General features: G+C 37.1%; 1 protein-coding gene and 1 long non-coding RNA gene across 4 annotated transcripts; one reads left to right on the forward strand and one right to left on the reverse strand.

Moving 5' to 3' along the window:
- Positions 1 to 1,591: 1,591 nt before the first annotated feature.
- On the forward strand, positions 1,592 to 8,378 carry LOC125278514. The gene is made up of 4 exons (XR_007187160.1): positions 1,592 to 2,193; positions 3,547 to 3,635; positions 3,719 to 3,803; positions 7,367 to 8,378. It is a non-coding gene; the product is annotated as an uncharacterized LOC125278514 (long non-coding RNA).
- A 147-nt stretch (positions 8,379 to 8,525) lies between these two features.
- Positions 8,526 to 22,922, reverse strand: tfap2b (transcription factor AP-2 beta). Of its 3 annotated transcripts, XM_048207741.1 has the most exons (8): positions 22,612 to 22,922; positions 21,193 to 21,256; positions 18,572 to 19,027; positions 17,354 to 17,411; positions 15,591 to 15,810; positions 15,210 to 15,328; positions 14,510 to 14,651; positions 8,526 to 10,499 (listed from the first exon to the last, which is right to left on the reverse strand). In XM_048207741.1, exons 2-8 carry the CDS (start codon positions 21,238 to 21,240, stop codon positions 10,199 to 10,201), a joined length of 1,344 nt encoding a protein of 447 aa, XP_048063698.1. In that variant the 5' UTR covers positions 21,241 to 21,256; positions 22,612 to 22,922; the 3' UTR covers positions 8,526 to 10,198. The 3 variants fall into 3 exon arrangements, with proteins under 3 accessions (XP_048063698.1, XP_048063697.1, XP_048063699.1); XM_048207740.1 differs by lacking the exon at positions 22,612 to 22,922 and having other exon boundaries at positions 21,193 to 21,492; XM_048207742.1 differs by lacking the exons at positions 21,193 to 21,256; positions 22,612 to 22,922 and adding an exon at positions 19,405 to 20,365.
- Positions 22,923 to 24,536: the final 1,614 nt, after the last annotated feature.

A 24,536-nucleotide genomic window follows, 5' to 3' on the forward strand; every position in this document is an offset into this window, starting at 1 on the left:
TAATAAACAAAAATTTACGATGATGAACTTATGTTATTTTGATGAAAGTTTTTTTTTTTTTTTTTTTTTTCGCACAAAAAGTATTCTAAGGTTGAACCACTGCAGTCACATGGACTATTTTAACCATATCTTTACCTGGGCCTTGAAAGTGGTAACAAAGTTGCTGTCTGTGGACGGACAGAAAGCTCACGGATTTCATCAGAAATATCTTAATTTGTGTTTTTTGAAGATGAACAAAGGTCTTACAGGTGTGAAACTTTAACTAGTGCCGTAGTGTTGACGATTACACATATCTATTCCATTGAATATATAGGTGAATTTGTTGGCAGGTGACTTATTCATTCTATTCATTTAGCAGACACTTTTATCCAAGATGACTTAAAATATAAATTGATTTAAACAGTTATCATACAGCTTTTTTAAGTCTTTTTAATAACTACAAACTGACTGAGTGCAAATTACATTATATATTTAAATAGAAAGGTAGAAATTATTTAAAAAAACTGAATAATAATGAAGAGGTAAAAAGACACAGCGAATCAAAGAATCGCGCTCTCGGGCTGTCATATGCGAGAGCAGTGCCAGTGTTGTTTATGTTGGGTGGCACTCTGCACTCTAGGGGTCCTTGTCACAGAGAGTTTAGGCGTCCACTGCAGTGCCTGCGCTGGCAGTATGACTGGTGGGCAGACACCAGGGCAGATGGGCCTTTCACAAGACATCCTCGTCTCACACACACAGAGGGGGAGAGAGACTTTCTCACAAACACTCACACACACACATATATGCTGTCCACATTGCTGAGCATCTTGTTCCATGAAACAATGTCTCAACCAATCAGTGTTCAGGACTGCCGTCGCCAGAGATATACATCTGCTGGACATCAGCACTGCTGAGAACCAAAGACACACACACACACATTCCACTTCCACAGTACTAATTAAAAATCACAATTCCAGTGACCATGACCATTAAATATCTATCTAAATGAGCACCATATGTTTTTAAAAGAAGTCTCTTGTGCTCACCAAGGCTGCATTTTTTTAATCAAAAATACAGTAAAACAGTAATATTGTGAAATATTATTACAATTTAAAATAACTGTTTTCTATTTGAACATATTTTAAATTGTAATTTATTCCTTAGTTGGCAAAGCTGAATTTTCAGCATCATTACAGTCTTCAGTGTCACATGATCCTTCAGAAATCATTCTAATATGATGATTTGCTGCTCAAGAAACATTTCTGATTATTGTCAATGTTGAAAACAGTTGTGATGCTTAAAATTTTGGGGAAACTGATTTTTTTCCCCACGATTCTTTGATGATTAGAAAGTTCAAAAGAACAGCATTCTCTCTCTCACACACACACGCACACACACACAAATAATTGGTACTGCTTTACACAAACTACATTACTCATTACTAACATTACTAACAAACTATTTTATAGACATATATATATATATATATATATATATATATATATATATTAGGCCACTAGTTTAAACATTTTTATGAATTTTATTTATTAATTATTTTCTAATTAAGGACCCAAAAAAGAGGTTTTGATTATTAAACTTCTGTTGTTCTACATCCACATGTGCTTTCACACATAACATCACATATTCACCCAGCTAAAGTTCCAAAAGTGCCTTGGTTTGTGTGTGTATGTGTGTGTTCATCCATGTGTAAATAACAGTAGCCAAGGGCATGGATTTAGTCAGCATACAAGGTCACAGCAGCAAAGCCAAAAGAAAGAGAGAGAGAGAGAGAGAGAGAGAGAGGGGTTTGCTCATCTCATCAGAGTTTATAATTGTAATTGTATGTTCAACAGACTGTTCCAGACAAACACTATAAAGCTCATCATAAGCACAAGGATAATATTTTACTTATTCAAACAGTGGCCTATATTATATTGTGAACATTCATTTTTATTTCCCCCCACCACCCACAGAGGCCATTAAATCCTGAGCAGAGAGTGTGTGTGGGACATTATAGAGAGAGATCACCAATGCATTAGCTAGTTAGACCTGCAGGCTCTCTCTCTCACACACACATACACACACACACACACACACACACACACACATTTGTCTATGTTTCAGGGGGTGGAGAAGGTCCATTGGTGCAGGTTGGGAAATGAAGTACTATGCCTGAAGAGAAATAAAGCAAACTTAGAGACACCTGAAGTGCAGGTGAGACATGAAACATGCAACATGTTCTGAACTCAAACAGCTCTCTTTTTGTTTGTAGATTAAAGGAATAATTCACCCAAAAAATGATCATGTTGTTCCATTATTGTGCTTTTCTGCATTGGAAAAAAATGACCATGAAGATGAAAAGATCTAAATCCCACCATAAAAGTAGTCCATAGGACTTATGCACTATATATACAGTACTGTGCAAAAGTCTTAGGTACGTCAGTATTTTCACCCCCAAAAAAGGGTTTTAAGCCAGTTATTTATATATTTTGCTGTAGTGTGTCAGTAGGAAATTTCTAAACATTCATTTTGCCATTAATTGTAATAATGCAGTGAGATTTTTGAATACACAAGGAGTCTGACAACAGCCGGCGCTCCACACTGAGATCTGATCTGACTGTCATCAAATCCGAAGAAACAGATGAAACTGAGACAAACTAAATCCAGAAGAACTGTGGCCAAGACGCTTGAAGAAACCTTCCTGCAAAGCTACAGTACTGTGAGAAGTTTTAGGCACTTGTGTAAAAATGCTGTAAAGTGAGAATGCTTTCAAAAATACTGTCATAAATAGATTTTATTTATCAATTAACTTCTATTAACTAAATCAAATCAATATTTGATGTGATCACCCTAACAGCTTTTGTCCAGGTACACTTGTACACATTGTTTTTCAGGTAGCTTTGCAGAAAGGTTTCTTCAAGCATCTTGGAGACACGGCCACAGTTCTTCTGGATTTAGTTTGTCTCAGTTTCATTTGTTTCTTCATGTAATCACAGACAGATTTGATGACAGTGAGATCAGATCTCAGTGTGGAGCACCGGCTGTTATCTCACTGGATTATTACAATTAATGGCAAAATGAATGTTTAGAAACGTGAACTGATATTTCCTACTGACACACTACAGCAAAAGATATAAATAACTGGCTTCAAACCCTTTTTGGGGTAGAAAATACTGACATGGCCAAGACTTTTGCACAGTCTTCTGAAATCATAAGCAGACGGAAATTTAAGTTGTTATTCACTGATTATCTTTTGATGTTTTTGGTCCTTTTTGAAGCTGCCCCTGGTTACTGTCCACATAAAAAATGATTTTTTTGAAGATGCAAATAAAGATTATTGGAGTATGTTTTACAAGAAAATACTATTTCAGTCTTTCTACTTCAAAATGTCACATTTAATTCAATGTGTTACCTGTACCTATTTGTGATGTTTACTAGCATTTTCTCAGTGAAAATTGTTTCAAAGTAAATCCTACATCAGATTTTTAAGTGTATTTCTCTTTCTGTATTTTTATATTGCATTTAGTTGTTTTTCCTGTTGTGCGATTTATGTGTGCTGTAATGCAGTTTTCCCCCAGGGATTAAATAAAGTACCATTCTATCCTATATGCCTTCGTTGGATAGAAAAGAGCAGGAGTTTGGAGGCCGGCATGAGGGTGAGGAAATGATGACAGCCTTTTCATTGTTGCCTACACTAATCCTTTACATTGTGATAACTCAGATTATGTCCACGTTACAGAGAAGAATGAGTGTTTTCTGGATTCATAACCTTGACCTGTTTTTCTCGTCTCACCAGCACCAGCTGCTAACTCACAAACATACATGTAAGTACAAACATACATTCACAGACCTGATATAATACATTTGGTCAATTCAACAGCATCCATTTATCCATTTTGGTCATTTAATTACTTTTAAAGATCCCAGAGTATATTGCAGAAATTCATTTAGTTTAGACTGAACTGGTGGAGTTGACTTTTTCTCTTATTTATTAGAGTTTTTCTATCTTTTTTAAAAATATCAAACATTTATTTAAGACAGTTTGATTTTGTGTGCACAATATTTAGAAATCAGTCCAAGGCCTATGGGAAATTCAATGCCATAAATGTTTCAGGATCCACAATGGAAAACAAGTTTTTAGTGTTTGGAATTTTTGGGCTAAGTAATTAATTATTTCCTGTTAATTCCACAAAGTTATTTGACATTCAAGAGAGGAACTTTTGTATTATCAGTTGAGATGCTGAGTAGAATGACAAGTTCCCAAAGCAAGTTCGAGGAGAAAAAGACTATAAGCTTGTTTATGATTTTGTGTGTGTGTGTGTGTGTGTGTGTGTGTGTGTGTGTGTGTGTGTGTAAGAGGAAACATCAAAGCCGAACATAATCAATCATTTACTCACACAAACCCAATGAGGCAAAACCACAAACACACATCAAATAAAACCAGTATACTGCCTTGGTAGGCATTACTGCGTGTGTATTTTTATGAGTCTGTGTTTGCTACCTGGAGAATCGTATTGGAAAATTACAAAAAAAACAAACATCTTTATAGCCTGTTCTCTCTTTCTGCTTACAAACTAACTTCAATGCAAAACTTAAGTAACGCTTGAAGAATCTCAAATCACATACATTACCTGGAGTGAACACCTCAATATGTTCTTGGCTTTGAAACTGTCATTGAACCTCAGTGTGGAAGGAAGGAAGATGCAGAGCCGAGGTAAAAGCAGCGGTACAGGAGGAGGTCATGGGAGGTGTTTTGATTCAATGAAGCGTTAAACACAACTGAAGTTATGCATACAGATACTGTACGCCACAACCATTAACGACATCATGCTCAGTTAATGAAAGATGACATGACATTGATTAACCATTCACTACTGCAAGAGGCCTACATTTACATTGAGTTATTTAGTGGATGCTGTTATCCAAAGTGACTTACAAATGAGGAAACTCACAAGCAGTTTATCATACAGGAGTCAATAATAGTGGAGATTCAAATGTAAATCAGAGCAGTGCAGAAGCTAGAGCAGAAGTGACAATGTATGAGAGCAGTTTTTTTTTAAGTGCCTGTTTTATGGTCTTCAGCCATTTCTTAAGGGATGGTCTCTGGACATTATTTAGGCTACTAGTGTGATATTTTTGTCAATAATATTATAAAAAGTCCACTTTAATTTGTTGAAAGTTATTTTATTATGCTGTGATCTGATCCTATTTAAATGTAAACAAAAAACCTAAATGACTTGATTAAATGGTATTTTGATTTTTTTTATTCACTTCATGCACTAACATATGATTCTCATCACAAGAACATTTGCAATTAACCTAAGATGATTTGCAAAACCTAAGGTGATTAGAACAAATTACCACTTATTTTGCCATTTGTTTGTTGGTCAATTTATATTGCTATTAATAGACCCTATAGACCATTTTCACATTTCCGGGTTTCTCATGGTTTCGTCATAGTTGGATACAATTCTATAGTGGTGAATGAGAGAATACATTAAATATATTTTTTTGTGTTTCCGTTTGCTCAAATAGCAAAAGAAAAACTCCACAATAGTGTTTTCACAACTTTCAAAAATAGGAAAATTTGATAACGGCAGTCAGAAGAGAAATATTTACTATTATTTCAATTTTACTGTCACAACTTTTTGAAAGTTGTGAAAACACTGTTGTTGAGTTATTCTTTTGCTATTTGAGCAAACGGAAACACAAAAAAAATATATATTTAATGTATTCTCTCATTGACCGCCATGGAATTTCACCAACTATGACGACTTCCGCTTCTGAGAAACCCAGACGTGTGAAAAGGGTCAATTTGTGACCCATTAGACACTGTAGTCAAAGCAAAAGATAACAAAACCTAACCTTATTGTTGTGTTGTATTATTAAATGTGCTTTAAAATGCCGTTTTGCTAACTTAGACCACACTTGAATTAAACTGCCTGTATCCCTTTAACCAAACGCCATGTTGCTAAAAATACGTTCTTCAAATCATTACAAACATACGAAGGCGCGCAAAATGATTGACAGCGATAGAGCGCCTTTATGATTGGCTAAAGTTTTCTGATTGGCTACAAAAAGGCGGGCCGCTTCCCGAGTTTTTGTTGTTTACAGAGCCTAGAGCTTTCACAGAGGCAGGTGTGTTATCTCAGGGCACTTATTTCAGTGGTATCTCGGGTAGAAGAGCATGTGTTTGGCATTTCAAAATAATCGCTTACAGAACCTTTAAACCGTCTGATGAGACACTTTGCTTTTGATGTCCCTCTCGTCCACAGTGGACGCGTGTCATTGCCGTAGTAATCGCATATTTCCGTTTGTTTATCAGCGTGTTGTTTTGTCTTTTCCAAATAGTGACTGAAGTGGGGGTTATATTAAAAACGCCTCGATTTTATCCACAGGCTGTGTCACGCTCAACGGGCTTTGACAAGCTCGCGCGCTGCTTATTATTCATGACGATCTCGAGCTGTTTCGGGATGTTGAATAGCCCATAATAATAATACACACAGAGAGAAAAAAAACAGCTCAGGATCAAATGGCCCAATTCTCCACGCCTGACACCAACTGCGGATCCTGCCAGCCGCTCCCGCGATAATGAGCGGGATTTGTTAAACAGTAAATTAATGAATAATGAAATATCCAGGTTGATCAGTTAGGCTCGCGCTGCCTGCGGTCATCCCGCCTCGAGCAGGAATTACGCGCGCCCGGCGCGTGTCTCGATAAACCATTTTTACAGTCCATTGCGTGACAGCGAGCACAGGGACCTGCGTTCAGACAAAGCTCTTCTTCGTCATCTCATCCCGAAAAAAAAAATATGTTGATGGAAAAGAGACTTTTTTAAAACCTTTAGTTTTAGGACGCCAGTCTCTTTCACCTCAGGTCCATTTTAATGACCGATTCAGGCATGAAATGTATCAAACATTCGATATTTTATGTCTTGTCATTGTCTTCATCCCTTTGTGCCCCTCTTTTGATCATGAATTAAAAGGATAAAATGGATTTTTAATGAGAAATTTTTAACGTTTACATATAGCCTACCCTGCTCACAACCAATCATCAATGTTTAGTTGCAAGTTACAACTTTGGAAATGGTATCAGTTGTTTGATAAAATCAGGGAGCTTTTCTTTCCCATAGGACATTTTGTTGATGCACATTTTATTTTTTATGCTTTGGGGGAAAAGCCTACTGATTTTAGATGTGTATGATTAAAAACAGCTATTGTTTAAAGTCAATAAGTATTATTGAGTATAAAAATCAGTGATATTAGACATGGGTTTGGTCTTATGGGCTTTTGTTGTATTGTTTTGGGTTTTTTCTTTTTTTTCTTTTAGAGGTAATGAGAACCGAGTTCGAGAGAAGGATGAAAGATCTCGGCTTGTGTTGTTTCAGGTCCCGTGGGTGAGAGCGAGGCTAGTCTTTTCTTTTTCTGCTGAAGAGAAATCTCTGAATCTCGTAGAGATCCACGTCGCTCGCGGACATGCGGGTGCTGCACCTGGGTCACAATACTTCACGCATGACGAGTCACGCGACGGAACCCGCAGGCCACGCGCTCCTCCGCATTAAATACACCAGCGCGAGCTGATGCGCGCGGGGGTCTGACCTGCGGCCGGGATATGAGTTCACTTTACTGCCGTGACCGCGGACACACGCCTTCAAGGGATTGTTTTCGATCAATTTTAGCATTCTTTGCTTGCCTTAAACGAGATGGGAAGATGCAGAATCAGAATTCTCATTTCCGTTTACGATTCTTGTTGATTTCCGTTCTGCTGATTGCATTACAAGTAAGCGTGATAATGAAAATATTACGAGATGTTTATAATAATAATAATAATAATAATAGCATATTCACAATAATTTTAGGCTAAGACTTTCAATGACCGATTTTTACGTTTTAATAGGCTATTTTTATAAATGGCCCCTTCCATCTTTAGCTGAACCGTAAACAACGCTTTATGACTAAAGTAGCCTAGTTATATTGTGATCTAATATTGTTAATACAACTATGACATCACATCATTGATATTTAATAGACTGCAGTTTATTTATTTTTCATATTAGCTTTTCATTGTTTCAGTTACTTCTGTTGCAGTCATGCTAACTATAGCAAAAGAAATATCCAAGGAACAAGATCGTGAGAGGCTAGGCTATCTTTAAAGAAAACATTTAGCCTACATAGCATTTATATATTGGAGGTTTATGATGAAATAATTCAGTAGGCTAATTACTAATTGAAGAAAAAAAAAAACAAAAAAAAAAAACTAATGGTTGTTTTTCCTGAAATAAAATGAAATATCGTTTGCAAATCCAATGTTAGCCTTTAAGATGTCACCTGTATGCTAGACTACTATTGCCTGACTGAAAATTAACTTTCATGCGAATAAAATAATTACTAATGATAGGACTACGTGAACATATTTTTAATCTGATATTTAATTTTAGTTATTTTGGATGTATGCACTTTTTTATTAAAACTACTTTAATAAACGTCTTTGAACTGTCACGTTAACGCATGAAACAAGAACACAAGGAGTTAACCAACAGCAACACCTACAATAAAACACACGTTTTATTCTTATTTCGAGGTAAATGAAAATCACCAGACAAGAACCAACTTCTAGCCTTCACCACATAACACCGTATCTATGAAACAAAAAATACAAGATGCTATCTAAAACAAGCGTTCACCCACGCACAGAGACAGTCACAGATAGACGACCCAGTCTATTCCTATGTACAAACGCCCATTAAATTAAGCATAAATAAATATATACAAACATAAATAAAAGAACCTTTCTCACACAGTAAACCAAATATTAACTTTGACAGACAGGCTATTATCCAGCTTGCGGGACTGAGAAAATGCGCGCCCACGCCGGTTGAGGCAAGCGCGAAAAGGCTGCGCGTGGCCGCGTTCCAGCACGCGCGGTCACCTGTCCTTATGTACCTCAGTTATATGCAGAACCTTTTTATGTCTGTTTTCAAAAGTCTTTTTTTGTTGACGCTGTCAACACCACGGTCAAAGCAAGCTTCCATTCAGCTGATGTAGGGTTGTAAAACAAATAAACCATATTTAGGCCATAAAATGTGTTTTCTGTGTCTGTGTTGATTTAAGTCTGTGTAAATGTTAGTATATATTTAAAAATAAAAAAATAAAAAAATACATAAGCAACAGATGAAATCCCAGTTGTGATTCAGTTGGTCAGCTAAGATGATTGCCATGTTAAAAGCAACTGAAAATGTCCTCACATTTTCACAACCAAATGGCCAAGACAGCACAAGCAATAGCAGTTTCAAATACAAAGAAATACAACCAAAAAATACAAAATTGCTCTCATGTTCATTTCTCTTTCTTGCATTTTTGTAAGCAAGCTTTTCTGAATATTGCCCGAGGTGTTTGAAAGAATATGTTAAATCTCAGAGTTTAAAATTTGGTTTGTAATCTTTAAATGAATAATCAGACTGACAACTTCGCTTGTAATGAACTTCTGTGATTATGCAAAGTATAGATCATACTATGGATGTGACATCAGTGATGGACTGGACCGTAACTAGCATGACTCTTTGTTGTTGCACATTTACAGCCTCTTTTTGGCTAACACTCAATTTCATTGCAATAAATGCAATAAAATCTCCTATATTAGAATAATTTGTCTTTCTTTCAAGCAATGGAGCAAATGTTTCACTTAACAGCCACTTTTGTCTTTTATGAACAGATGTTTGTTGTACTGTAGTTTTGGCGAAGGCTGAATGGAATGTATTTAATATTGCAGAAGTGTGCACCAATAATTCTGTATAATAAGTATAATTAAATATAGTAGTTAAAAGTGTCTCCAACATTATCCCAAGCAAACCTGTGTGCTGTGTGCTGGCCATTACACCGACGAACACTCAAATATTAGGTATCAGATTCATGAGCACGTGTGTAAAGGACAGCCTGCGTCTAACATCATGTAAAATGTCAAACTTTTATACACAAAAACACACACACTCACAAACACTCCTTGAATGTTTTCACACTCGCACACGAATGAGATGAAGATGGTGAACGTGTCACAGCAGACTCATGTCCTCCAGTCAATCGTTCCTTTCGTTTTCCCATGATCTGTCGTCCACTCTCCACCTTCAACCCAGAATGTAAAACGCAATGTCATAAAACTAGAGTTTATAGAATCTCTGAACATCTCCAACGACTTTCCTTCCTTGATATCGTATTTCCACAGTTCATTTCCTGTGTTTTTCCTCTTTCTCTCCGCCTTTGGAGCCGGGTCCGTCTGCAGGTGTGTGTCGGTTGGAAGTGGGGTTGTTCAGGAACATCTTGTCGAGGCCTTTAAGGGCTTCAGTCAGGTAATTCTGCAAAGCCGTGAGGGCGGCGCAGATGGCTGGAGAACCAAAACCGTGCGTGATGAAGCTAAAGTGTGACAGGCAGCTCTGGATTCCTGGCTCCAGGATGGGCGTAGGCCGAGAGTTTCCTAATGGAGTGCGATCCTGAGCCAACAGGTCCGTGAACTCCTTACACAACTGCCTGAGAAGAGAGGAAGAGAGACAATCCAAATCACAGACCATCCAAAGGAATAATAGAACCTGCCGTTCATTTCTCTATCTTGCATTTTCATAGACGAGCAAATGTTGCCCAAGGTGTTATAAACAGAGTTTAAAATTTGGCTTGTAATCTGTATATGAATAATCAGACTGAGAACTTCATTTGTAATAAATTGCTGCAGTTATGCAAAGTATATGTGTATTTTATGGTCTGACAGTCTTTGTTGTATGGATGGAACATCAGATGTAGCATGACGCTTTGACAAATATTTGCACAAGAGAGACAAAGATGAAGTCCAGAATTTTCTTGGTTTCCATTATCGCAAGACAATCCATAATTTCTGTTTAATAACTAGGAAATCTTGCCGGAGGGAGAGTTTATTGGATACTATAGTTATTAAATGTAGAATTGGAGAAATACACTTATGAACAAAAACTACTTATTTGTATGTCTCACAGTGAATATTGATGGAAAAGATATAAATACTAAATTTAGTTGCTGTCTGATAACATTTTTGTACTGTATACTGTTCATTTTCTGTATGTAGTGTTCACTCTTAAAAATAAAGGTTCTTTATTAGCATTTATGGTTCCATGAAGAACTTTTAACATCCATGGAACCTTTGCATTCCACAAAAGGTTCTTTTGGAAGGAAACGTTTCTTTAAATTATTAAGATGTTCTTCATACTAAGAAAAAAGTGGTTCTTTTTATTAACTGTTGGCTGAAGGTTCTTTGGGGAACCAAAAATGGTTCTACAGCATCACTGTGAAAATCCTCTTTTTTTAAGTGTATTGTGGGTATTGTTGTGTTTATTGTTGAGTGTCTGCACAAGGTCACTGGAGGAACTTTCTAATTCTGTTCACTCTTAGAAGAAAAGGTTCTATATAGAACCTTAAAGGGTTCTGTCAGGCATGTCATATCTAGAACCTTTTAGAGGTTATCATGTGATCATTTTATGGATTTAGTTTTAAATAATTTAGTTTTATTGAATTTTATGAATTAAACAGCTCGTAAACATTAAAATAACCCAATAAATGTAAAAGTATTATGCAATCATTTAAGACATTTCTCATTATAAAAAATAATAGGCTATTTTTATATATTAAATATGTTTTCTAAGTGTACACTTTGAAAAAAAAAAAGGTTCAAAAAGGGGGTTTTTACAGCGATGCCATTATGGTTCCCCAAAGAACCTTTAAGTCAACTGTTCTTAAAAGAACTTGGTGAAAAGAAAATTTAATAATCTAAAAATCCTTCACCTTTTGTGGAACAGAAAGGTTCCATGAATGTTAAAGGTTCTTCATGAAACCATAGATGCCAAAAAAGAACCTTACTTTTTAAGTGTAAATCTTACAATGGCTAGTGAGGGAAAAGTTATAATGCTCTTTTAAAGATTGTAATAATGCTCTAAATTTCATATATGCTGAGAGATAAAAAAATTTTTGCTGTCCTTTTTCTGTATGTATCGTGAATATTGTTATATGTATTGTTGCTTGTCTCATGTTGAGTGTCTGCACAAGGTCACTGGAGGAACTACATTTCTTATTCTGTAGGAAAATAATGCTGAATTAAAATGCCTATAAATGCACAACATTCTGCTAATGGGACAAGTGGGGTCTAGACATGCTCTGCCTACAAGACTAGTCAGCTGGGTTTTAGGATCAATCATAGTCGCACTAGTATTAACTGTGTCCTATCCAATTCCTTCACCATCTACACAGCTGTGATCCAATCAGAGAATGTCGTGACATTTTTCTTGGCACATCAAGCATGACAAATTCTTCATTCACATTTATCAGAACATATCAGAAGGCTCGTGCTTGATCTTCTGTATCAGTTAAGGAAAAGCGACCTGCTCGCTCATGGATTACAGCATACATTTTTCAAGAAATGAATTTAAGTCATAAGTTGAATTAAACAGTCAAATGGAACAGACACCAACCCTGATTCCATTAAAAAGCCCACAACAGAAGCTGTCAACTTACTCCCATGGATATTTCTCCTTATTTCTTTATATATAAATCTACATATTCTTTTAACTTTGTGTGAAATATTGATTATAAAGGAGAATCTCATACATAATATCAAAGCTACTGTATAGCAACTCTGAAAACCCTCATCCATGAATTAGCATTTGGACATTTATGATGAAATTGATCAAATGAGAAAATAATTCATGAAAACTTTCAATATGTCAGACTCTCACAGATCAAAGATTACAATATATCAGCATGTTTGTGCATCTCAGTGTCTCTCATAATGAAGATGTGATTGCCTACACTTTTAAAACAAGGTTATTTATTGGCATTGATGATCCCATGAAGAACCTTTAACATCCATGGAACCTTTCCATTCCACAAAAGGTTCTTTATAGTGGAAAAAGGTTCTCAAATGTTATTCAAAATGGTTCTTTTAAGAACAGATCACTGAAAGGTTCTTTGGGGAACCAAAAATGGTTCTTTTATGGCATCAAAACCTTCTTTTGGAACCTTTATTTTTAAGATAAGACATTTTTAATTATCTTGAGTAATAGAAAACACTTAGGAATCAGGTGCTCTGACAGGTTCAGGCTAGTAATGGTGGTAGTAGCTCTGTTGTGTCCCTGGGAATCATGGGTAAAAGACCCATTTCTCATCCCCCAATCACATTGTGACCAAAAGTCTCCTCCCAAAAAATCTACAAAATGGACAAAAAAAGGATAACATCTACTTTAAATGAAACTCTCCAGAGTTATGTTCGTACATAAGAAAAGAGATACAGAACTTTAAATCCTCAGAGCAAAGTCTGCATATTTCTGCTTCTGAGAGGAAAGCCCATCAATTAGAATAAAGCCATCAATTTAACTTCCAGTCTACTGGGAGAGTGTCTTTATCTGTCATTACAGCAGAATATTCCGTTCTCAGCATGTTTCACTTCCTGAAAGAGGTAGTGCACTAAATATTCATGCCTTTCTTGCTTTGGGGAATCATATAGAAAAAAAATACAGGCAGAACTTTTAGCCATGTGCCCAGATGGCCTGACATACTAATGACCTTTCAACATTTGACCTCCACATGTCTCAGTCTGCTTAGTTTAAATATCTAGTGTGACCAAAGTAAAGATCCTATAATAATGTCACAATAATTCATATTTTATGCTCTTTAAAACTTGCAGCGTTGAAGTCATTTACAGTTGATTCATTTTGAATATATGCATGAAAAAAACATGAATTCATATTAAATTCTTTTCGTTTTAACAGCATGTACCAAAAAGTACTTGTGTAATGTGTTCATAATAATAATGCGTTGAGGTGCAATGTAGTCTCAAATAAGAATCTGAGCAAACGATCACACTTCAATCTCTAAAAGGTCATTTGTGACAAACAGTTCAAATGCCTCCAACTGGCAGTGTTGCAGAGCCCTGCTGCGGCATCTGCAGTTGTCTGGGCTTGTCAGATTTTGACCCACATTCGCTTTCGCGTCTCAGAACCACAAACAGTCTTGTTGTCCAGTCGGGAGAGCGCAGCGCGCCTCTCTCTCGCTCTCTCATTCCAGAGCGACAGAACGCGAGTGCCCGAGGCGCGTGCAGGGGCGGGGGCGCGGGCTGACTGACGGGACTTTGACAGACAGACTGTGAAAGGAGAGGCGAGGGAGGAGGGATGACCTTAGGCAAAACTTCAAGGGGAAAGCTGGCACTTTAAGACTTGAAACATTTCACTTAAATATAATGAGTTTCTAGCTCGGTGCCAGGCTGAGATTGATAAGAGACGCGTGTTTCTGCTGGGCCTGAACTGCCTCATTAGAAACCAGCTAAACGTGTCAAAACGCACCAGGCACTAAGCGGACAGCCATCAAAACGACACACTCCCCAGCAATCCGTGATGGATTCCACATTCACCTCGAAATGTGGCTACACATTTGCTCAAGCGGTTACCAGCTTCCAAAGAAAGCAACGATGGCATAAATATCACTTAAACATGCAACAAACACGTTGTGACATGAAGTATACGTACTTTGTGGCGAGCAGCATGTTCTTCCGTGAGTGCAGTTCGTTTGGATCTGTGTGCTGTCTGTTCAGATATTCAGACACGGCCTTTGTAGGAAATTCAGTTTCACAAATGTAGCCAAAGTCCCGAGCCAAATGAACAGCTTCTCCTGGAAATGAAAAATAAATACAATATAGTGAAAAGGAATTACTACACCACATTTTCGCAGAAAATATTTTATAGGCTACTAAATTACAGCCGTAGCTGCAACTGAACTGGAGGGAGAGATAGCCTGTTAAACAAATGAAAAATTGCGGTGCAGCATCAACAAGACAGTCGCAACAATAATTATATGAAATTAGCTGGGTAAAATTTTGCTTCGGTGCTTTTGCATCTAACTATTTGCACTGCATTAAGGAAGATAAGAAAAACAGATTATAGAAACTAACTCTAAAACTAAGCAATAACTCTAAAGCTAAGCAATAAAATTTCAATTATCATAATCGTGGTTCATTCGTAAATCCAAATTTTCATTTTAGGCTTAAATTGTAAAATTATTCGAGATCCACGATTAAACAGATAAACTAGGCCTACAACGTTCCGAAAACTAGTTTTCCATTAGAATTGGTGATTGTTTGATGGGCCTAAACTCCCAAATAGTAAACATCGAGGATATGAAGAAAAGAATCAGTGAACAGGGGAATCAGAATCAGATGTCCTGCTTTACCTTCTACTAGAGACGTCAGTAAAGTGACATTGGCTGCTTTGCGTCTCCCCGCGGGCAAATTCAAGCCGATTTTCTCCAGCTTTTCCCTCAGTGATCTACCGCCATTTTTCGACTTCGCTCTGATCGGAAAATGGACAATTAGTTATGTTTTATGACGATTGACAGCAAAGATACACCATGAAAATTTATAATTCATAATCAGACATATTGGCAGAAGCCTAATAAAAAAAATCTTTCAAAAAGAGGTCCGCCAAGTCAAGAAAATGCTAACAGCAGAACCCTGATGTTGAGTTTCAAATTGATTGTAAGATCGTTTTGTCTTTAATGCATTGACCTCTACACTGGTTATAATTTGGATTCTGGCGGATCTGATGTTCTCACCTCCGCAAAACCCCGCCAAGCAGAGAGGCGTTCAGGCACTCTGGCGGAGAGAGGCGCCGCTGGACCTCGCCAACCGTCACTTTATATTTGGATGTGGAGCTAAGAAGCGACAGGCGGCCGGGCACCGAGCAGAAGACCTCGTTGACGTTCACGGAGATCCCGCCGATTAGACCGTCTTTGTTCATCATCAGAGAAGCGACGCTCTTGTGAGGAACTGGAACTGTGCGAGAGGATCAAACAGAAAATTAAGCTACGTCCTTTAATATAGACCTACTCATGTTTGGGAATGATGACCGCTTTACATAGTGTATTTGCTTCGTAAAATGACACCAGCGATAAAACAAGAGGTGCTATTATTTTAAAACAATGTCTAGACTAGTTACAGACAGCCTGTGAGAATATTATGTAATGTGAAATCTTGGCACATGAAAGCGCCGTGAGCTCGAGCCCTCGGCTGGTCAGGGTCACCCCGCACGCGCCCGGAGCTGCCAGCGCGTGCTCCTGTTTTCATACGTTAATTCCACGTACAATAGAAAGCAAGCCAGAATTGTCCACAAATATAAACAGCGCGGAAAGCCTACAGTTTATTATTATTATTATTTAATTAATGATGTCATCTAAGCATGTTGCCAATATCTGTCATCAACGGTGTTAAATTGAAAAGGAATGTTGATCCATGGTCCAGTTTGTGCGGTTAGCATTTACAGTTTCCAACAACGTGAATGAGATGCTAGCATTACACTTACAAATCTTGCCAGGCAGTAATATTTAGTGCTTTCCTTTGGTTTCCCCTCCAATTCAGTCACACTTTCCTATCATCTTTTGTTTCCACATTGGCATTTCAAAACTACTGAGCTCATTTGTTGTGTTATCGATTGGCGATGGACACGAGCTAATAACATTAACCACTTATTTTCAGCCCCCCGATACACACTGTCACAAGCTGACCGTCAAATGACGTCTACTAACTTAAGCGCTAATGGGGTAACGAGCGCTCGAGCCCGCGGAGATCTCTACAGGGGATAATAGAGAAAACGAGCTCTAAACGAGCTCACGAGATCTGCGCTCAGAAAACCATCCATCACAGCGGCCACTTAAAGGCCGTCTCTTCTGGGAGGCCCGTGTTCCGTTAACTAAATTACCGGCAAACGTCCCTCATAACGGACAAATATTAACACGAGCCCAGGGAGTGTTGCTGGAGCTCTTATGACTGCATGAAGGCCTTATCTCAGAGTAAATATGTCAAAACCTCCGTGGAGAAATTATAGCCTGTCAACAAAGTGGTACTGAAATGTCGATTTTACACAGTCATGTTTCCGATTTTTTGTCCAAAGAAAATGTAGAAAATTTAGGCATACATAGGCCTACATCTGGATTGTAATAAAATAAGAGACAATTGATAATAACTTACACCTACAACAAGGGTACATTTATTTCGAAATCCTTTGTTCGATCCTAATAGTACGATTATATGATCCTAAAAATAATATTCAATGGCCTCCAATTCCGCTTGCTTTGACTGGGCGTCCAAAGGTAAGAGAAAAGGCAGGTGACATCATTTGAATTCCAGAGGTGGTTCAGCGCATGCGTAAAAGGGTGTGCTAAGGTGTATTCACCTGAAATGACTTTTTGCCCTAAATCCATAAAACAGTGATTATTTATATCAGAACGTTTTCCAAAAAGTTGCAGCCGATAATTGAAAATATGACATTATCACATAAATACAGTACTAGAATATATCTTCCAGCCATTTTCTCATTTACCTTTTTTAATGACTGACTGATCCAGGATGTTCATCCCGCTGTTTGCGTCCTCCAGAGCCTAAAAAGACATTGTAATGTGAAAGCATTTAACGTTTGAACAAAACCCACAGCCAATTATAAAAATTCAGATAACTTCAGGACAACAATCTTCTGTTTACTTAAGAAAATACAAGTGGATTGCACCAAAAAATAAATAAATAAATAAAAGTGCATTTCAAGGGGGGAAAACTCGGATTCAAATAATTAACATTTGCAATTAAAAATTTGCTTTTTAAAATTAAGTTGAGGTCTCATACCATTATTTTCACTTAACAAATCGTTCAGAATTACAATTTTCCATTTATGTTTTCTGGATGAGTTTTCTTAATGGTTTTGCCTAGACATGACACGTAAACTCATCTGGATTTATTTGAAACAAAATAATAAATTCTAAACAACTCTCCCTTGGTTTTTTTATATAAAAAAAAAAGCTAGATGTCCGTTAGGTTTTATAATTATTTTGGGAAGAGAGGCAGACAGTCATTGTCCAGTCAACTGAACGGGGACAGGCCTTGCCTTAAAATTTATATAAACTTGTCAGTTGACGAAATTAGATATGATGTGTGCAGAGATATATTGATCAAAAAACGGATGGTTAGAAATGTGAACCCAGATGAAGCCTTAACAGATTTGCTGTTTGTGATGTTTTCATTTTTAGCCATTGCAACAATTTTTTTTTTTCAGTTAACAACAGTGTTTCTTAACGCAGGCCGCAATGTAATGGTTTTAATTATTAGTTATAACGTAAAAATATAGTCTAATTTTTTATGTGTTTACCACGACAACAAATTATAACAAGCTAGCCTTTAGGATATTTTAAATATTAAGCTGCTACATATGCATGCTAAAGACTCCTTTTATTCATATTGTTCAGGAAAGAATGAAATCTGTTAAAATGTTTAGCGTGTCAACGAAAATGTCAACAGGTCAGAAAACACCCTGAAAAAATACAGAATTGTCATAATAAAGCTGTACTCAATAATATTATAATGTTGTAAAACAGTAGTATACAAGATGAAAAAAATAATCAAAACTAAATTAATTCGTTAAATAAAATTATTAGCTTATCTTAACTGCAAAAGAAAAAAAAATCTAAATTATTAATTCCACGTATTTGTGGAATTTCTATCCCCAAAAAGAGGTTGTTTTCCAAGCCAAAAATCAAAAATCATAACCAACCTGCACATCCTCCATGCCGTGCGCCAGGCCATGAAGGGACAGACCGTCGCCCATCCCCGCCTCGAGCCCGTGATGTGTGGAGTGGAGCAGCACGTCCGGTCGGCGCACGGTCGAGTAGTCCCGCCGGGGGTCCAGACCCGAGAGCTGCGGTAAAGAAGCTCGAGGCTGCGGCAGTAAACCTCCGCTCTCCGAGCCCACATCCTGCCGCTGACGGGAGCCCCACGGGTGCTGCTGGGGCTGGTGAAGAGCGTTCAGAGAGTACGGGTCACTGACGTGTGAGTACGGATCCTGACTCTGGTGATACGGCAGCGGCTGGTACGGCGGGGGAAAGTACGGCGGTTGGAAGTCCGAGGAAGGTGTGTGGGAGAGCGGCGGAGCGCTGGAGTACGGACCCTGAGAGACCGAACCCAGCTGGGACAGTCTGGAACTGTGGCTCGGTACCCCATCATGGCGGTCCTTCAAACGAGAAAAGAATAGAAACACGATTACAAGCGAACCTATGCAAACCTTAATGTTCTATTTAAAAAACAATAATGAACTTTTTGGATGTCTAGCTGCTGGATCGAATCCAACAATAGTTATCGAAAGGATATTTAGGCATCCGCGGTGATCCTAGAAAGTATGTAAGATTTCAAAATATTTGTATTTTCTGACTGATTCATGTGCAGTAACTCCTCAAAACATCTAAAACAACGTATAACCACACACTGGGGCGAACGCATAATTAAACAGGCGACTAAGCTGCATCTGTATCTCGCAAAACGCCGCCTTTCCCACAGTGCGTTTTACAACGCAGCTACAATAAAATACTTTCTTGTTGTTCTCAGACTCACCGTGGAGGAATACGTGTGCACTAACATCTGGGCGGAATAAGAGCAGAGGGACACGCGACAACACGACACACGCTCGCCTGAAGAAACGCGCTCCTTCCTCAACTCCTCATGACAACACGCGGAGCAAAAACTTGTTTTTTCAGCTCAAATGACTTCTCCTAGAGAACCCTGTTGCTCCAGGTCTCGGTTCTGTTCTTCCCGATCCGGCGTTCTGATCCAGAGTGCGCAGTGCTCCGTCCGTTCGCCTCGCTACACCTCCTCAGAATAATTGTTATTCATGACTCCTCTAATATTGCGGGAATACTTAAAGCAGTGGGGAGCAGCGGAGCGTGAAGGCGCTGCTGCTGTAAGTGACGTTCATTCAGGAGGAGGAAACACTCGTGCTCTGTTTTATTCCCCTCTCTGTTTGAGGTCCGGCATGCACGGGTCCAGACCTCTTTCTTTTGCTATTGTTGTCTTTTATGTTATTGTTGTGTGTGCAGAGTCCATTTATCTCCAGCCAGAACAAACGAATCTCCGGAATCAGCTGCTTTGAACAGGGCAGATGGACAGAGGCCTCCTTCACAAGCATACTCGCATACTTTAATATGCATTATAACCACTACATCATACTCACTATAGCTATTCAGACACGTACCAACCCAAACTCACAATAGCAAATTCAGATTCCACCATAGGGCACTAATGCTAGACACTTCTTGAGTTTAGAAAAAGAAGCCACATGTCAGTTTACCTCTTTATATCTGATGAAAAAAACTTAATTTGGGGAAAAGAGTCTTTATACAACATAAACACTAACTAGCCAAACTATGCTCTTATTATTTCACATCACAACACATGAGTGTTTAAGCAGGCCCAACACAAAACATTCACTTCACGGTAACATCACTGCACTAATATAATAAAGCCCTTTCGATGGATCATCGTGGTTTAAACTAAATGTCCGAAAATGGTTTAATTGTTTTTTGTTTTGTTTTTTGCACCGGGTGACAGTTTAAAGTCCTCCACTAATGGTGCCCCATTAAACAGCTCGTATAATGGTCGATTTCACGGACTGGGGTCGAAGTGTTTAATTACACGCGTGACGGTGACTGTGAGAGAAAAGCCATGTGTGACTCTCTGGGTCGGCATCCCGCGAGGCTTTTCCAAAAACCACCACGAGTCTCTCCCACGAGCTCGAGCTCATTCAGGGGAATCCACAGGACTCCCACGCGTGACTCTGCGTCCTCTCCTTTTCTGGATGCGATTCTCTTATTAATAAATCTATATGGCACAGTCTCAAAAAAATAATGCGAGAAGTTTTTCCAGTGCATATAATAATTGAGATTTTTTCTTTTGTTTTTATGCTAATACTTAAACTCTTAAAATACTTAATTCAATACATAAAAACTAATATACTGAAAGTGCCTCGATTTAAAACAAAAAGCATTTATTTATTTATTTATTTTACAAATTGCATCATTACTACGTTACTAAGTTATAATATTAAAAACTCTCCTGGAAACAAATTAAAAATATATATTTTTAAAGGAAATAAGGTTACCTGCTAAAATTACTACAATTAATAAGCTACAAAAATTGCATACAAGAAATAATAGAAAAGACCGAGTTAAGTAAATATGACAAAATTATTTTATCTTTTGATTTTCTTCATTATTGTAATAACCAACATAAACCCCATATAAAAAATAGACAAATATATAAAATACAACGTATTTTTTGTCGTTATATAAATAAACCATACAGTAAAAAAAACACAAATGTGGATGCAGTTTGTCTTCTCTTTACCTCGTATATATCTTCATACTTGACATTTTCCACCAGTTTCCACAGCATGTTCGCGCGCTGATCCCTGTATAACGAGTGCATTCATGTGAAGAGTGAAGATCTCAACTCTCTCTCTCCCTCTCTCTCTCTCTCACTCACTCACTCACTGAAAACGTAAAGCTCATAGAAAAATCACTGATTCCTTTTACTGTGTTCGCAGAGTGTGTGCTGTAACGGCGTTGATACAGTGAATGTCTAATGTTAAGTGTGTTGACTTTGGGTTGTATGTAAACCTGCTGCGGGGGGATTCGCTGAAACTCCAGCTCCATCATCAACTGCAGATGAAATGAACGTTTAACAAACGCAGTCTGCCATTTTACAGGACTGAGTCAACGTGTGAACATGGAATTTAAAGGAAACAGAATAAAAAGTAGCCTAAAAGCCTAACCTAAAATAACCATTAGTTTTATATATAATTTTAGAAGTCATTCTATAATATATTCTATTCTATAATATAATGTTAGAAGTCATTCTATAATATATATATATATATATATATATATATATATATATATATATATATATATATATATATATATTATAGAATGACTTCTAAAATTATATATAAAACTAATGGTTATTTTAGGTTAGGCTTTTAGGCTACTTTTTATTCTGTCTCCTTTAAATTCCATGTTCAGAGGTTTTATATATATATATATATATTAGAGATGCACCAATACTAAATTTCTCCACTGTTACCGATAGCCGATTATTCAGAGTGATATCTGCCGACACCGATAATGATACCGATAATTTCGGGGTTCTGCCTTCTATAACTTCTATTAAATTATTATAATTTATAATTAATCATTATATTTTTAATTAATATATTTTGGGAAAAAAATCGCAAATAAAAACTTTATTCTCTTCATTTCATCAACTTGTTTCAGAGTAACTGGCATCAGTTATAAACATAAATGCATTACTCAAATTAATATTAACACACATTAACTAAATTTTGAAGATTAAATTGATATATCTTAACTTTCTGAATGTTATTAATTCATATAATTACTATTAATATTGAAAATCAAAACTGGTTTCTTAGCATTTTCTTTAGACAGAGCACAAATTCAGTGCATTTTCCTGCCCTCTTTTGATTGACAGGATAAACTGGTCCAGACTATCGGCTGTTTTTAGATAGTGTAAAAATTAGCTTTTATCGGCCGATACCGATTATTGGCCGATATATCAATGCATCTGTAATATATATAACAGTTGAAAAAGGCCAAGATAGGTTGGTAAACTCTCTATATATAGAAGGTTAACCAGCCTATGTGCAACTGTTTATTCACTGAATAAGTGAAACGAGTTGTTTTTGATTGCTCAGTGTTTCGCTACAACTATCAGATTTCTGTCAGTGCTGTAAGCAAACATTACCTCGAAGCCAATCGCAACAGAGCGAGGTCAGATGTCCACAGCTGCCTCTTACAGGCCTGCGCGCCCTATACTGCAGAGAGTCAGTCCAGTGCGCCCCCTGCTGGTCACTGTCAAACAAATAGTACTTGAGGAGTTAACAAAAAGCACGTTTCAGGTTGAGGTTTTGACTGTGTAAATAGATTAACAAAACGTTTCAGAGGTTTTGAATTGCGGTCAAACAGTTAAACTTTATGTAACCATAATACTTCCTGTTTTCTAAAATATCTGACATCCAAATGGACCGCGGTGTTCAACCCAGCTCCTGCAGAGTTTAGTCCCAGCCCCGCTGTTGAATACCTGCCTGTAACTGAGCCTTCGCTAAGCTCCGCCCTTTGGAAACTGTTGACTCAGACGTCGTATACAAACTGGTTTCCAGGTAAATGTGCCTATTTGATTGTAAAACATTAATGTATTTTATCCTTACGTGGGTTGAAATGAATTGTAACAGGCGTTTTTTATCTAGTACTTTTTTCCTTCAAATTAATAATTAAATTACGCTGTAACGCGATTAATAACTGAAAATCAGAATTGAGGCAAACACTTCTCACAGTCAGCTAAATGAGAAAAGCCTCATTTTAAACCGAATCAAGTGATCACAGCGAACAGAACTGTTACTAAAGTGGTACTGAACTTAGTTTTATCAAAATACAATGGCCTGAATCAACTAGCAAATGAAATTAAAACAAACATGAATTTACACTGAAGCAAATTAAGTTTTTTACTGATTTTAAACATGTTTTGGGAATAAGACATTCATTTATCAATATTTAAATGTTTTTTTTTTGTTTTGTTTTTGTATTGTTTGGGGGTGGGGTGGCGGGGGCACTTGCATACTCTCGCTTCAACACTTGGCAACAACGTTTTACCGTGATGCAAACATATCAAACATAATTTCTGCAAAATTGCGTTTAAAATGTGCAAAAAAAAGAAAAAAGAAAAAAAAAAGGCCTAGGCTATCGTACAAAGACTAACATTAGACAAGAGCAAAAGCTTACCTAAAATGGCGTTAAAAAAGTATTTAACTGCAAATAAATATATAAATAAATTAATAATAAAAAATAAAAACGGAAAAAAAAATATATATATATAAAATATAGATGATATATTGAGAGTTATAAGCAGGGAAGACATGGGCTAATTAAAAGCTACGTTTTTCTACTCCAGTTAATATTTCATATTTTATTATGAATTTCTGTAGTCACAAACAAACCCTGAAGTTTGAAAAGCTACCGAAAATTGATATTTTATTATATTTTATATTGATATTATGAGCACAAGTTAATCTTTTGTGACAGTCCTAGCAGGTTGGTATAGAGGGACCCTGTTATTAAAATAGTCTACTGTCTGCAAAATGTAAACAATAAAACAATTAGGTGTGCAACACAAAACAATTTATGAAACAGCATATAAGAGAAAAAAGAAAAAAAGAAAAAAGAAAAAAAAAAGATTGTAATTGATAAACCATGTAGGCCTAATGTAAGTTAGAAATTCAACACAAGCACTTACCATTTAAATTATAATCTTGCTTCTAAAGATCAGAGAGTAATTTATTTAACTACATAAGATACAGCAGTAAGAACAGACAGTTCAAGTTGCAGACAGTCATACAAAGTTTATGTCCATCTAGGGAACTATTCCTCCTTCCTGCACAAGGAGTCACTGGGTCACTAGTAATACACAGTTTTCCATTTTGTAAATTTTGTTATTGGCGATTAATTTGCATTGTCAACATTTTTGCTACATCTCCTAACATTTTCCAGAATGAGAAACTAAATGCGTACAGGACATTTTCATCCCTGACACTGAGAGACTATCTGAGCTCACTGATCTTGACCCAGTTTCATATCAGTTTCAAGTGCTCTCAGATCTGTTGCATTGGCCATTAA

Source organism: Megalobrama amblycephala, linkage group LG11 (genome assembly GCF_018812025.1).
Source record: "Megalobrama amblycephala isolate DHTTF-2021 linkage group LG11, ASM1881202v1, whole genome shotgun sequence".
NCBI classification, from domain to species: Eukaryota; Metazoa; Chordata; class Actinopteri; order Cypriniformes; family Xenocyprididae; genus Megalobrama; species Megalobrama amblycephala.